The sequence below is a fragment of the Bos indicus genome, chromosome 11 (assembly GCF_029378745.1).
Source record: "Bos indicus isolate NIAB-ARS_2022 breed Sahiwal x Tharparkar chromosome 11, NIAB-ARS_B.indTharparkar_mat_pri_1.0, whole genome shotgun sequence".
Lineage (NCBI taxonomy): Eukaryota > Metazoa > Chordata > Mammalia > Artiodactyla > Bovidae > Bos > Bos indicus.
The window spans coordinates 37,042,051-37,055,345 of NC_091770.1; the positions used below are offsets into that span (position 1 = coordinate 37,042,051).

A 13,295-nucleotide genomic window follows, 5' to 3' on the forward strand; every position below is an offset into this window, starting at 1 on the left:
GTATTCTTGGGCTTCCCTTGTGGCTCAGATGATGAAGAATCCTCTTGCAATGCGGGAGATCTGAGTTCGATCCCTGGATTGGAAAGATCCCCTGGAGGCGGGCTTGGCAGCCCACTCCAGAACTCTTGCCTGAAGAATTCTGCCCCATGGACATAGGAACCTGGCAGGGGCTGTAGCCCATGGGGTTGCAAAGAATTGGACATGACTAAGCAATGCTGCACACAGGCACACAGACCCGAAACACCCCTCCCCTACAGCCTTGCCAGAAAATTGGATATTAAAAATCTGATTGAGTTGCCTGATGTTATAGATGTGAAAATCCTACTTAACATGCTTGGAAAGGCCTTAGAATAAGGCTTTTAAAATTTTTTTGTTTGGCTGATGCTCCCGTGCCATATATTTCAAAACACCTCAGACCAGAGGACCTTGTCTTCCCAGTGCAATTGAATGGAAAATCCACAGGCATTCATGGAATATGACCAAACCAAATAGAGCCCTTTTTGTTTCTCTAGGAATTTTGGAGCCCAGGCATCAGGAATCATTCAGGATCTTAAACCCTTTGCCTGGGGGTTGGGAGGTTACAGAACCAATTACAGTTGAGTTAAGCTGTCATTGCTCACAAATAATAGCCACAGTTTGAGTGCCTATTAGCAAATGGTTCTTGGAGTTTAGTGCCAAAGTCTTGGAGAACCATTTCAAAGCCAGTCATTAAGCATGTGCCGCCTCTTGGAGGGCTGCAGTCAGGTTCCCCTTACGTAGTGATACTATCTTGCTTTTCCATTTTTCTAACCCTTGTTTACAGGTGCTTGACAACGCTATTGAAACAGAAAAAATGATTGAAAAGTATGAGTCCCTTGCCTCTGACCTTCTGGAGTGGATTGAACAAACTATCATTATTTTGAACAATCGCAAATTTGCCAACTCACTCGTTGGGGTCCAGCAGCAGCTTCAGGCGTTCAACACTTACCGCACTGTGGAGAAGCCCCCCAAGTAAGATGCAGATTGGAATGCATTACCCTTCCTACAACCACAGACCCCTTTTTTCTGATTCACATGGTCTCATCTCAAAGTGAATGCCTTTCCCCAGTGGCCTGTCCTATTTCTTTTCATCTGAGTCTGTGTTGCTGAGATTTATTACAAATTGTACCCACTGTGAGCCCTTTCCAGTAGAAATGTGCCACTGGGACATGTGATACATGAGAATCCTAAGAAATGGTGCAGGTCCCCAGTTCCTTCTCCTGAGCGCTTGTGCCTACTGTCTTTCAGAATTCCATCATTTCTGGATTTTAGAGAAATAGCAGATATGTTGTGTGTTATAAACCTCCAGGTAGTCTGAGGCTGTTACTCATAATCAAGCCCACTAACGTATCAGTAGCAAAACATGTAAATATTCACAAAGTGTGAATGAAGAAAAGATAGTTTCATATCAGTTCAGATCAGGTTTTGTTGCCCTCCCCCCCAGAGTTTGATTGTTCACATATTTTAAAAATTCATAATTGCCCAATAAGCATTGTGGATCTTATCTCTTGCTTATTATGACTAGAGTCATTCCTCCTTTTTTCTGAAAACTCCACTCAGTAGTAAATTCCTGGCTGAAGTCCCTGCAGCCTGTTGACAGTGACACTAGGTGGTTGTTTGAAATAATCCTTGTTGAATGCATTCAACTGTGAAGCAAGTTCATCATCCAGGGTTGGTGTCTAAATTTTGATGGAGTTGATTAACAAAAGAGTAGCACTCTGTGCCCCCAAATGTAAATGTCAGGAACAGTAACCACCCGCAAGAAAAACCCCACATTGGGCACATATTGAGGTCTGCGGTACCCAACAACTGTGGTTTCTGTAACACACACGTATTTCGCATAAATCAGGATGGCGAGAAATGGCTTTTAAAATTGCGAGGCTACATGAAGTGTCTTTTTCTCCAGAAGCAGATGAGTTTTCCCCTTTGAAGAAACAAAATATAGTAGATAATGTTTGTGGCTGGTTTTCTCTGCCTAGATTTACTGAGAAGGGGAACTTGGAAGTCCTGCTTTTCACCATTCAGAGCAAGATGAGGGCCAATAACCAGAAGGTCTACATGCCCCGGGAGGGGAAGCTCATCTCTGACATTAACAAGGTATAAGACCCATCCATCTGGCCTGCTCTGTGGGCCCCAGCCTCCTGTAGGTTTTCTGGTACTCTCAGTGGGTCTTGATTGCTGAGAGATCTTGGAAGACCCCTTCCTGGCCTGTCGAGTTACTGAGTGACAGTCGTTGCTCAGATAGTGCTCAGGATCAGTGGAGTGCTTGTGGTGATTTGGGGGACTTTACTGGAGGTTTGGGGGGATGTTAGATTTTATCAAACCAGGTTTAGCCTGTTTACCTTGCTACTCAGATCCACAGTCAGTGTACCTCTCATCTGTCCCAGGCTGCTGGCTCAGCCATCTTTCAATTGCAGAGAGGAGAATTCAAAACCTTATGTATCTGGAATCCCTAGAGGTTAGGGCTTAGGATTTTGACGCCTTCTGTCAGAGAAGCTGTCAAAAAAATTGTTTCTATACCTGTTATGTCTGCAAGTATTTCATTTCGTTATTTTTAAGCAGAAACTTGAAAAAAATCTAGAACCATGATCAGTTGTACACATTTAGATATCTTTTAAGAGGACTTTGTTAAATAATGTGAAATAAGATATTTCACAGGAATGAATTTAATTGGTGAGGATTTAGAAAAAAACACTCAGATCTATGAATTAAAAATAAGTGGCTCAGAGTGCAGTGAATGAAAGATTGATAATATGATTTCTTAGAAGAAGTCGTTTATCTTTTTTATATGCCGAGAGCTGTTGAAGATACTTTGCTTCCTCTCAATGAAAGTTAAGAGATTGTAACTTAAGTTACGTTGTTCCGTATCTTCACTGTTTTGTTTTCCAGATGTAACACAGGATCTTTAAATTTAGATAGGGGAGAGTATTCCCATGGGGCTCAACTGAGAGACAATGATTTTTTTTCCCCAAGGCTAAGAGTCACTGAGGGTGGGAATGGGATTCCCCTTTTAAGTTCTTAGGTCTTTTTGAGAAGCACTGGCTGTTAACTGCAGCCTAGGAGTGGTTCCTTGAACGTAGCCAGAAACCATTCTCTTTCATTTCCATAGGCCTGGGAAAGACTGGAAAAAGCAGAACACGAGCGAGAACTGGCCCTGCGAAATGAGCTCATAAGACAGGAGAAACTGGAACAGCTCGCCCGCAGATTTGACCGCAAGGCAGCTATGAGAGAGACCTGGCTGAGCGAGAACCAGCGTCTGGTGTCCCAGGTCTGCTCCAGAACTGTGTCCCTCAGAACCTAGGCCACGCCCAGGGGCCTTCGGACAGCTGTTGTCCACATCCAGCATCCCATCTCATCCACTTCCCATGGAGAGGATGTTTATGATTTCCAATACAGTTTCTCTTCTACTATTTATCTAACTTTTCAGAGATCTGGAAGTAACTCAAACAAAGTTTGTTGAGAGCTAGTGGGTGTGTGTGACCATTCATATTTGTATAGTTTTTAAAATTTTCCCTTTCTTCCAGCCTTTGGCCTTCAAGGCAGCTAGACTGGCCTTGAAATAAACCAGTGGCTCCTTTTCTTCTTGGCTCAGCATAAGCCATCACCTGCTCCAGTCTCATAGGTCAGGTGCTGCATACATGCCTCACACCTCTGTAAAGTGAGGTGTCACTGGTTTGCTCTGGGCCCATGAGCAGTTCTGCGGGCCTCAGGGAAGGCAGAGTCCAGTGGGGTCAGGACTCTGGAGTCAGTGTTTGACTTTGGAGACCCCCCACCCCCCAAAATTAATGGGTGTGCTCAGGACTCCACTTCCATTTTCTGTTTCTTGGTTGCGCACTGATGGCTTTTGAATTTTGTGTTTGTTTTTTCTGTTCCCTTATCTCTTAGGACAACTTTGGATTTGACCTTCCTGCTGTTGAGGCCGCCACGAAAAAGCATGAAGCCATTGAGACTGACATCGCTGCATACGAGGAGCGCGTGCAGGCTGTGGTGGCTGTGGCCAGGGAACTGGAGGCAGAGAACTACCACGACATCAAGCGCATCACAGCACGGAAGGACAACGTCATCCGGCTCTGGGAGTACCTGCTGGAGCTGCTCAGGGCCCGGAGACAGCGCCTCGAGATGAACCTGGGGCTGCAGAAGATATTCCAGGAAATGCTGTACATCATGGACTGGATGGATGAAATGAAGGTAAAAGACATGCCTGCCTACAGGCTGGAGCTCATTCAGTCAGGCCTCTCTTCTGGGCCCCGCCTACTAACCCCCAACACACAGTAATGCCCCTGGTCTAGTCGCCCACGTACAGCCAGCAAAGGGCCATGTCACTCATGGGAAGGCTTGTTGGCTCACATGTTAAATGAGCTGTGAAGTGAGAAGTTGTAACAGGACCAGTTCCATAGCTGAAGGTCTGCTGCTGTGACTCAGATCTAATTTAGACAGATTCCATAGTAGGTGATCAGTAATTGTGATTTTCTGTGGTTTTAATTCTTTAGCATTGAGCCAGATCTCTGTCTCATTGGTCTATGTGTGAGTGGCTCTGCTTTGGGGAAGGGCCCAGGCAGGTGGTATAGAAGAGCAGGAGGCAGCGTGGACAGAGTGCAGCCCTGCCACCAGACAGCCAGAGTCCAGATCTTGAGTGCCACAGCTTTCCTGCCTTCCTCTGCAAGTGGAGGATGTGCTTACTGTCTCCCTTGCGCGGTTACAGAAAGAATTAAGTGTAGGACACGTGTATGTATCATAGGACGAGGGCTGGAGGGTCTGCCAGTGCTCCCCTTCTGTTACTGACAGCTCTGAGTATGGAGTTCCCAGCTCCCTCCTGACCCAGGAGGAGCCCTGCCTGTCCTGTCCTCTGATGCAGGCCCCTGATGAGAGCTCACTCATGCCCAGCCATTCTCCTCCAGCGTTCAGCCCCGTAGCCAGGGCAGAGTAGGGCAGTTTTCAGGCAGGACCATGAAGCCTCCTTTATCTCGCACACTGTGTTCATTTCCAAGCTTGACCTCCTGTGAGATTTCCTTCCTGGGATGTAAGCCCTTTCTTGTGCTTACCTCTTGAACTGTTCCTGGCAAGGGTGGCAAGGTCACTTCATACCATTAGTTTTTCCCTTTTATGGTCCCAGATTTGTGATGTTCTCATATATGTTCTCATTAATCTTAACCACCTAAAATAGAAATGTTCATAAAATCTAGCAGAGAGGTGCTTTGCACTTTAGAATTCATCCTCCACTTTGTAACTCAGATTGGGCCAGAGATCTCCTCATAAGTAAGAGTGAAGTAGAAATTCCATCTGGAGAGGATGTCTGATGAGACCACCCTTCTCCCCAAATTGGGGTGATGGAAGAAATGAAAGAAAATGTTAGCCTGTTCAAACTTAAACCTGAGACATTGCTTAGGGCGTTGTCCTAAGGATGATAGTCACCTGAGCTGACCCTGTTCTCCTTATTTGATTAAAGATGTGGTCTGTAAGGAGCTTCCCTAGTGGCTCAGATGGTAAAGCATCTGGCTGCAACATGGGAAACCCGGGTTTGATCCCTGGGTCAGGAAGATCCCCTGGAGAAGGAAATGGCAACCCACTCCATTACTCTTGCCTGGAAAATTCCATGGATGGAGGAACCTGGTAGGCTACAGTCCATGGGATCTGTAAGCTTTTCCACCTGATGCCTTTTCCCATTGGCTGTGTAAGTACAGAGGTATACCAGACAAGGAGAGCATCCAGTTAAGGGGTCAGCAGCTTCGAGGAGATGTCTTTAAACTGTGATATGAAGCAGCTGTCACCTTTATTGTCTTTTCTTGAATAGTTGTTACTGTACCAGTTTCTTCTTGAAGGCCCAGTTTATTTCATACTGATGCCCCCTCCCTTCCTTTTTTTCCCCCCTATTCTATACTTTTTAGTGTAGGTTTGACTTCTTATTCAACATAAATGATCATTAGTTTGTTACGTCTCTCCTGCTGCTCTTGGGTTTGTTTTGCTCTGATTTTCTTGCCATCATCTTCCTTTAAAGATACGGGGAGGGTGGCTGGAGGGACGGTACAGCTTGGCTGCTGGCTCGCATCCTGTCCACAGATTATGAGACACTGAAGTCCAGGTTGCGCTCATGGTTGTCTTCTCTGTGCCTCTTGTGTACAGGTGCTGTTATTGTCTCAAGACTATGGCAAACACTTGCTCGGCGTGGAAGACCTGTTACAGAAGCATGCCCTGGTTGAAGCAGACATTGGCATCCAGGCAGAGCGGGTGAGAGGTGTCAACGCTTCTGCCCAGAAGTTTGCAACCGACGGGGAAGGTAAGGATGGACCGACCCCCACAGTACCTCCTCATCACCAGAGGCCCATCTCTAGAGACTTGGATGAGCTATGTGTGGTAGTGCAGCCTTGAAAGGTACCAGCCACTTGTGGGTTCCCAGTGGGCCGTGTTGGGGATATAACATGATGCTGTAGGGTGGCCTTCTGAACACTTTTAACTCCTTCTTACATTTTTGAAATGGACCTATCTTTCCCTTCAGTACCCAAGTGCTACTTGCTTATGTTGGGCAGTGAACTTTGCCAGACCACACTCTGCACACCCACTGCCTGGCATGGCTCTCTTGGCTTTCACACCTGGTCGTGCAGATATTTGTTCTAAGTTTGTTTGGAAAGGATTGGTTTTGTGCATGTTCAGAAACATTTAAATGCAGCTGCCTTCTTGCTTATAGTTTGCCTCGTTTTTTGGTTCCTGAGTGACCCAAAAGAAAATAATACTTCAGGGGAAAAAAATAACATTGTTCCTCCCTCCTCTACCAATCAAGATTCAAGAAGGTGGCCCTGCACTTTGTATGAATGGGGGACCTAGGAACGAGAACAGGGGTGTAGCCGACTGCCTATTGTGCACGGGAGCCCATGCTACTGCTGTCACACCCATGTGCCCGCCTTGATGTTACACAGGTTACAAGCCCTGCGACCCCCAGGTAATCCGAGACAGGGTGGCCCACATGGAGTTCTGTTACCAAGAGCTTTGCCAGCTGGCGGCCGAGCGCCGGGCCCGCCTGGAAGAGTCCCGTCGCCTCTGGAAGTTCTTCTGGGAGATGGCAGAGGAGGAGGGCTGGATCCGGGAGAAGGAGAAGATCCTGTCCTCTGATGACTACGGCAAGGACCTCACAAGCGTCATGCGCCTGCTCAGCAAGCACCGGGCATTCGAGGATGAGATGAGCGGCCGCAGTGGCCACTTCGAGCAAGCCATCAAGGAGGGCGAAGACATGATCGCCGAGGAGCACTTCGGGTCAGAGAAGATCCGGGAGCGGATTGCCTACATCCGCGAGCAGTGGGCCCACCTGGAGCAGCTCTCGGCCATCCGCAAGAAGCGCCTGGAGGAGGCCTCGCTGCTGCACCAGTTCCAGGCGGATGCTGACGACATCGATGCCTGGATGCTGGACATCCTCAAGATCGTCTCCAGCAACGACGTGGGCCACGATGAGTACTCCACCCAGTCCCTGGTCAAGAAGCACAAGGACGTGGCGGAGGAGATCGCCAACTACCGGCCCACCATCGACTCGCTGCACGAGCAAGCCAGCGCCCTGCCCCAGGAGCACGCCGAGTCCCCCGACGTGCAGGGCCGGCTGGCGGGCATTGAGGAGCGCTACAAGGAGGTGGCCGAGCTGACGCGGCTGCGGAAGCAGGCGCTGCAGGACACTCTGGCCCTGTACAAGATGTTCAGCGAGGCCGATGCCTGTGAGCTCTGGATTGACGAGAAGGAGCAGTGGCTCAACAACATGCAGATCCCAGAGAAGCTGGAAGACCTGGAGGTCATCCAGCACAGGTGAGTGGCTGCCGTGGCTTCACCCACCCACCCTCCCACCCTGCACAGCTTCAGTGACCAAGCAGTGACTACTCTGTCGAATTGCCTTTGCAGATTTGAGAGCCTCGAACCGGAGATGAACAACCAGGCTTCCCGGGTGGCAGTGGTGAACCAGATTGCCCGGCAGCTGATGCACAGCGGCCACCCAAGTGAGAAGGAGATCAAAGCCCAGCAGGACAAGCTCAACACGAGGTGAGCGTGAGGGCAGTGGCGGCAGGCTGGTTCCTATGCCCAGCCAGGAGGCTCGGGGTTGGCCCCTGAACCTCATGGTCAGGAATTTCCCACATGGGGTCACGGACACTGTGGCGCCATTGTCATGGCATCAGCATTTGTCCTTTGACATACCTTGGTTTTCTGAGAAGTGTCCCTGGGGGCAGCGTGGTTCAGGGCATCCCTCCCCCATGTGGGAAGTGAGAGCCTGCGTGAGACCCATGCCCAGTATAGTGGGTCATGGCATCAAGGTGGCACTTCTGCTGTCCCTTTTAAAGTGACTTCTGGAACAGGGTTTTAGCACGTTTGAGATGTAATTGGTGGACGAAAGTCCTAATTACCAAGGTAGACTTTTGTCCTGGTCTTAACCTTTCTATTGAATAATACGTTTGAGTGGGTCGTGGTAGCAGCTGAAGCCTTGGGGGTATGGGGCATGTTTAGTAGGTGCAGCTTGGAGGTAAGAGGTGCATTGCAGTCAGGAGTTAAGTGACCTCAGGGGACAGATGTCTTGTCATTGCTCACCTTTCCGCTCTTTAAGGCCCTCTCCTTGTCAGGCTGCTTACAGATTAGAGTGTGTCCTTGAGCTTTTGCAATGGTGGTACTTGGTGTCCACATACTAAGGGACGTGGTTTTCCAAACAGTACGTAGTCAGAGCAGAGATGGCCGGAGAATGGCAGCTCTGACCGTCACTATGAATTTCATTGTCCAGCCACCGCTTTTTGTCCTGTCTCTCACACTGCCTTCTCTGCCACCCTGGCACCCACAGGTGGAGCCAGTTCAGGGAGCTGGTGGACCGGAAGAAGGATGCTCTCCTCTCCGCCCTGAGCATCCAGAACTACCACCTCGAGTGCAACGAAACCAAGTCATGGATCCGGGAGAAGACCAAAGTCATCGAATCCACCCAGGACCTGGGCAACGACCTGGCGGGTGTCATGGCCCTGCAGCGCAAGCTGACTGGCATGGAGCGGGACCTCGTGGCCATCGAGGCGAAACTGAGTGACCTGCAGAAGGAGGCCGAGAAGCTGGAGTCCGAGCACCCCGACCAGGCCCAGGCTATCCTGTCTCGGCTGGCCGAGATCAGTGACGTGTGGGAGGAGATGAAGACCACGCTGAAGAACCGTGAGGCCTCCCTGGGAGAGGCCAGCAAGCTGCAGCAGTTCCTGCGGGACCTGGATGACTTCCAGTCCTGGCTCTCCAGGACACAGACGGCCATTGCCTCGGAGGACATGCCTAACACCCTGACCGAGGCTGAGAAGCTCCTCACGCAGCACGAGAACATCAAAAACGAGATCGACAACTACGAGGAGGACTACCAGAAGATGAGGGACATGGGCGAGATGGTCACCCAGGGCCAGACAGATGCCCAGTACATGTTCCTGCGGCAGCGGCTGCAGGCCCTGGACACAGGCTGGAACGAGCTCCACAAGATGTGGGAGAACAGGCAGAGCCTCCTCTCCCAGTCCCACGCTCACCAGCAGTTCCTGCGGGACACCAAGCAGGCCGAAGCCTTCCTGAACAACCAGGTAAAATCCCCCACCGCTTGGCGTGCTCCCCATCAGGCTGGGCCTCGGCTGCCTGTGGGCTGCTGGTTTACACCTGCTTATGTGAAGTTAGAAGAGCAATGGGCAGACATTTGTTTTCCCTGACTTCTAAGGCACTGAAACCCATCGCAATGAAGGGGATAGAACTGAAGATTCCCATGGAGGCTGCCTTGCCTTGCAAAGTACAGTTCCACCACAATAACGGTCCAGGACCTCTTAATGTCTCATAGTATGTCATCATACTGTGATGTAGTTCATTACATGGGCAACATTCTGAGATGTATTAATCCAATCTAAAAGTATTTGGGGGGAATTTTTTTTTTTTCTGAATGGTTCTGTCTTCCTTGCTCTTAGAAAGGTCAGGGTCTTGATCAAGTGACACAATGCAGAAATTAGAGAAAGAGCTAAGGATGGTCACCAGCAGCAGGGTTGATAATGTCTCTTGAAAGATTAGGTTTGAAAAAAAAAAAAAAAGATTAGGTTTGAAGTGTCTGTTGCTATCACCTTATGGGCACCTGAGCGGATCCTTGTGGCTGATGCACAAACCTTCATTTACTTTCCTCACTTGCTTTGGAGGAAAAATGAGAGCATTTAACCACTTATGGGAATCTAGTCACTTTCTGCATCTCATTGGGATTTTCCCCCGCCTCCCAACTTTTTACATTGTCTGACTCCATAGATAATTTTAGCTAAGTGTGACAAAGCAGTTGTTGCAAAGTGTGTTGCACGGAAATGGGGAAGACTGGTTTGTTTTGTTTTTTTTTTTAATATTCTGACAGGCGGGGATACTCACCACTATACTAACGAGGATGGCTGCTTTTTTTAATATTCTGAAGGCAAGTTGTATCTCATGATTTTTCATCCTGCTGTGATTTTCCCTTTTTAATTAAGGAGTATGTTTTGGCCCATACTGAAATGCCCACCACCTTGGAAGGAGCTGAAGCAGCTATTAAAAAACAAGAGGATTTCATGACCACCATGGATGCCAATGAGGAGAAAATCAACGCGGTTGTGGAAACGGGCCGGAGGCTGGTGAGCGATGGGAACATCAACTCGGATCGCATCCAGGAGAAGGTGGACTCCATTGATGACAGGTGCGGAGTCCTGGGGCTCTTAAGGGAGTCTTGCACCCTGGGGATCTCAAGCATCTGTACCATTGGCCAACATCTTTGGGGATGTGGGTTTAAATTCCAAAGTGGGCAGGATATGGGCTTCTAGTAAAATTTAATCTACAAAAGAAAGCCTGAAAAGCCAAGCTAATCCCTAATCAAAGACTGATAGAGCTGGAGTGCTGAGTAGCAGTGGCGTATAAGCCTGCCCTGTAAGAGGTGACTGACACTCAGCACATCACCCAATGGGATCCTGAGAGCCAGACACTTCCCCATCCAGCCAAACGCACGTTCACCTTCATCCAAGCAAGACTCCTCTGAGGTCTCAGGAGGGGTAGGGAGGAAGGGCAAGGTTTGCTTGTCCTGAGTACCTGGCAGAGCCAAAAAGGGAGCATCATTAGGCCTTTATTAGAAGGCCTAAGGATAATGCTGTATTGGCATCTTGTTTATGACAAAAGACCTTTTCCTCTTCAGCCAAGCTCTCTCCACCATTAGATGTTGTTTTGTTTTTATTTTCAGTTCCAAGAGATTTTTCTTCCTGGCCACATTCTGTGTCAGACCCTCTCTCCTAACACTCACTCTGCCTTGGTTATTACTAAAGCGGGAAGTCTAGTGGATCTGGTTTGGACACACAGCCTGGCCTGGTTCTGGCCTGTTCTGAGCTGGCCACTTCTCTCCAGGGATGGTCTATCTGAGTCAGTCACCAGTATCTGTTATAGCTGATCTCCTCTGGTCCCAGTTTGGGCCAGATTTACAGGCTCATTGTAAGATGATGTCATCAAGAAACAAACTCTTCCTCAAGGCTCCTCTAACCTTCCAGTGCAGTGAGAAGGAAGACCTGCCAGTGGGGAGCAGTTCCTTACTTACCGTGTCCGAGAGGGTGTCCTGGGACCCTGGGCCACACAGACATGCCATGATCTGCAGTGGAGAGGGGACCAACTCAGTGCCCGTAAAGATCGCGCCCCTGGCTTTAGCCAGTCCTGTGCACTGATTCAGATCCTAAACCATATGCTCTAAAGATGGTACTGTGGAAATAGGATATAAGGCAGATTATAATTTTGTATCTGTTGCTTTTAAAACAGCTACAAAAAAAAAAAAATCTCTCCATCTTCAAATGAGTATGAGAAACAAGGATTGAGCAAGACAGTTTTAACAAGGAGAAAAGAATTTCCTTTTCTCCTGGTATTAAATCTCACTATTTTGTAAACATGATATCCCACGTTCCTCCACGTTAGGTGCACACAGCTGGTTTCCTGAAGATGGGCTGAGCCACTGGGGACACTTGTGTTTAGGCGGGCGTGCAGCTGCCTGGCCGCTTCCTCAGTGTGTTGATCTCCCCCCCACCTCACTCCCATGCCGCAGCTGCAAGGGCTTGTTGGAAGCAGGTGATGTTGTCAAGACTGGAGACTCCTGGATAAGAGAGAACATTTTAGCAGCTCTTTGTTGCAGCTTAAGCTTCCTTTTGTCCTTGACTCAGAGCCTGGGTGCCTGGGGCTCCACGGCCTCCTGGGGATTTCTGTTGTTAAAAGCAGTGGGAAGATGATCCTCTACTGTCCTTAAGCTTAACAGAGAGAGAAGGGGCGGGGCTTGATCCTCTACTGTCCTTAAGCTTAACAGAGAGAGAAGGGGCGGGGCTTTCTGGTGATTTACCCTCAGAAGGATTACATTTTCTAACTTTCCTCAGCATTGGTTCCCCGATTTCTGGTTTCACTTTAATATCCCCAGAGACCTCAAAATCTGAAACTTGACCCCAGAGGATACTGGTCTATTATAAAAATATACAAATCTGAGTTCCAGGTGGTGTCGGAGCACTAGCTAAGTAAATATCTGAACCTTCGGGATCTGATCCCCATACAGAAACATTCTGATGCTCCCATGAAGCTATTTTTGTAGAATGCAAAATCATTATAACGTACTTACATTCCGGAAATCTTGTCAATTACTGCTGAGTCCGTTGAAATCAAAGTGCTAGAACAAAGACACTGACTTAACAGATGTGGGTAGGGTTTGAGTGGCCTTTATAGTGCCTTTGACGTGGTGGGAAGGAGCCTGCAGTCCAAGCCTGCTCAAGGGGAGTAGGAACGTGTGAGCTTCCTGGCTCAGAGGGAAATTCTAGCCACAGTGCAGTCCTGGGAGAAAAGGAAATCTGTCCAGTTTCATAAAGCCAGACCCTATCTCACATGGGAACAAAACTTAAAAATTACCAGCACGCTTTACTCATTTACCTGTGGTTCTTCACTTTTCATAAGAGCCAGAGTTGAACCTAGTATCTGCCTCTTGTGGTGAGGAGCTTTTGAGTCTCATTATAGGGGTAGGAGGTGCGGGATAGAAAGAAAGCAAGAAATTTAACCTCATCCCAAACAGCACTCTAAAGAGTAAGAGAAACTATGGCCAAGTTCTGGAAGGTCCTTCCCTTTAATTAAATCCATGACCCAACCTTGAAGGACCTCCCTGAGTTTCACTATCTGTTGGGCATGTGTGAATCTTTATTTTATAAGAGATACGTTCAAGATTCCTTCTGGTGGTATTTCTCTCTATGTTGAATTTTCTTAGTGTCTGAGGTTATTTTTAGCTGTTACTTCAGTGAGCTTCAAGG

General features: G+C 48.4%; 1 protein-coding gene across 6 annotated transcripts in view; it reads left to right on the forward strand.

Moving 5' to 3' along the window:
• SPTBN1 (spectrin beta, non-erythrocytic 1) overlaps nt 1-13,295 on the forward strand; it is a 212,728-nt gene that overhangs the window by 164,676 nt on the left and 34,757 nt on the right. For all 6 annotated transcript variants that reach the window (XM_070798671.1, XM_070798670.1, XM_070798673.1 and 3 more), the window contains 9 exons: nt 803-990; nt 1,998-2,115; nt 3,128-3,286; nt 3,904-4,206; nt 6,139-6,292; nt 6,930-7,800; nt 7,894-8,031; nt 8,816-9,572; nt 10,482-10,684. In XM_070798671.1, the coding sequence (XP_070654772.1) occupies nt 803-990; nt 1,998-2,115; nt 3,128-3,286; nt 3,904-4,206; nt 6,139-6,292; nt 6,930-7,800; nt 7,894-8,031; nt 8,816-9,572; nt 10,482-10,684 (2,891 nt within the window). The remainder of the gene's footprint in view (nt 1-802; nt 991-1,997; nt 2,116-3,127; nt 3,287-3,903; nt 4,207-6,138; nt 6,293-6,929; nt 7,801-7,893; nt 8,032-8,815; nt 9,573-10,481; nt 10,685-13,295) is intronic.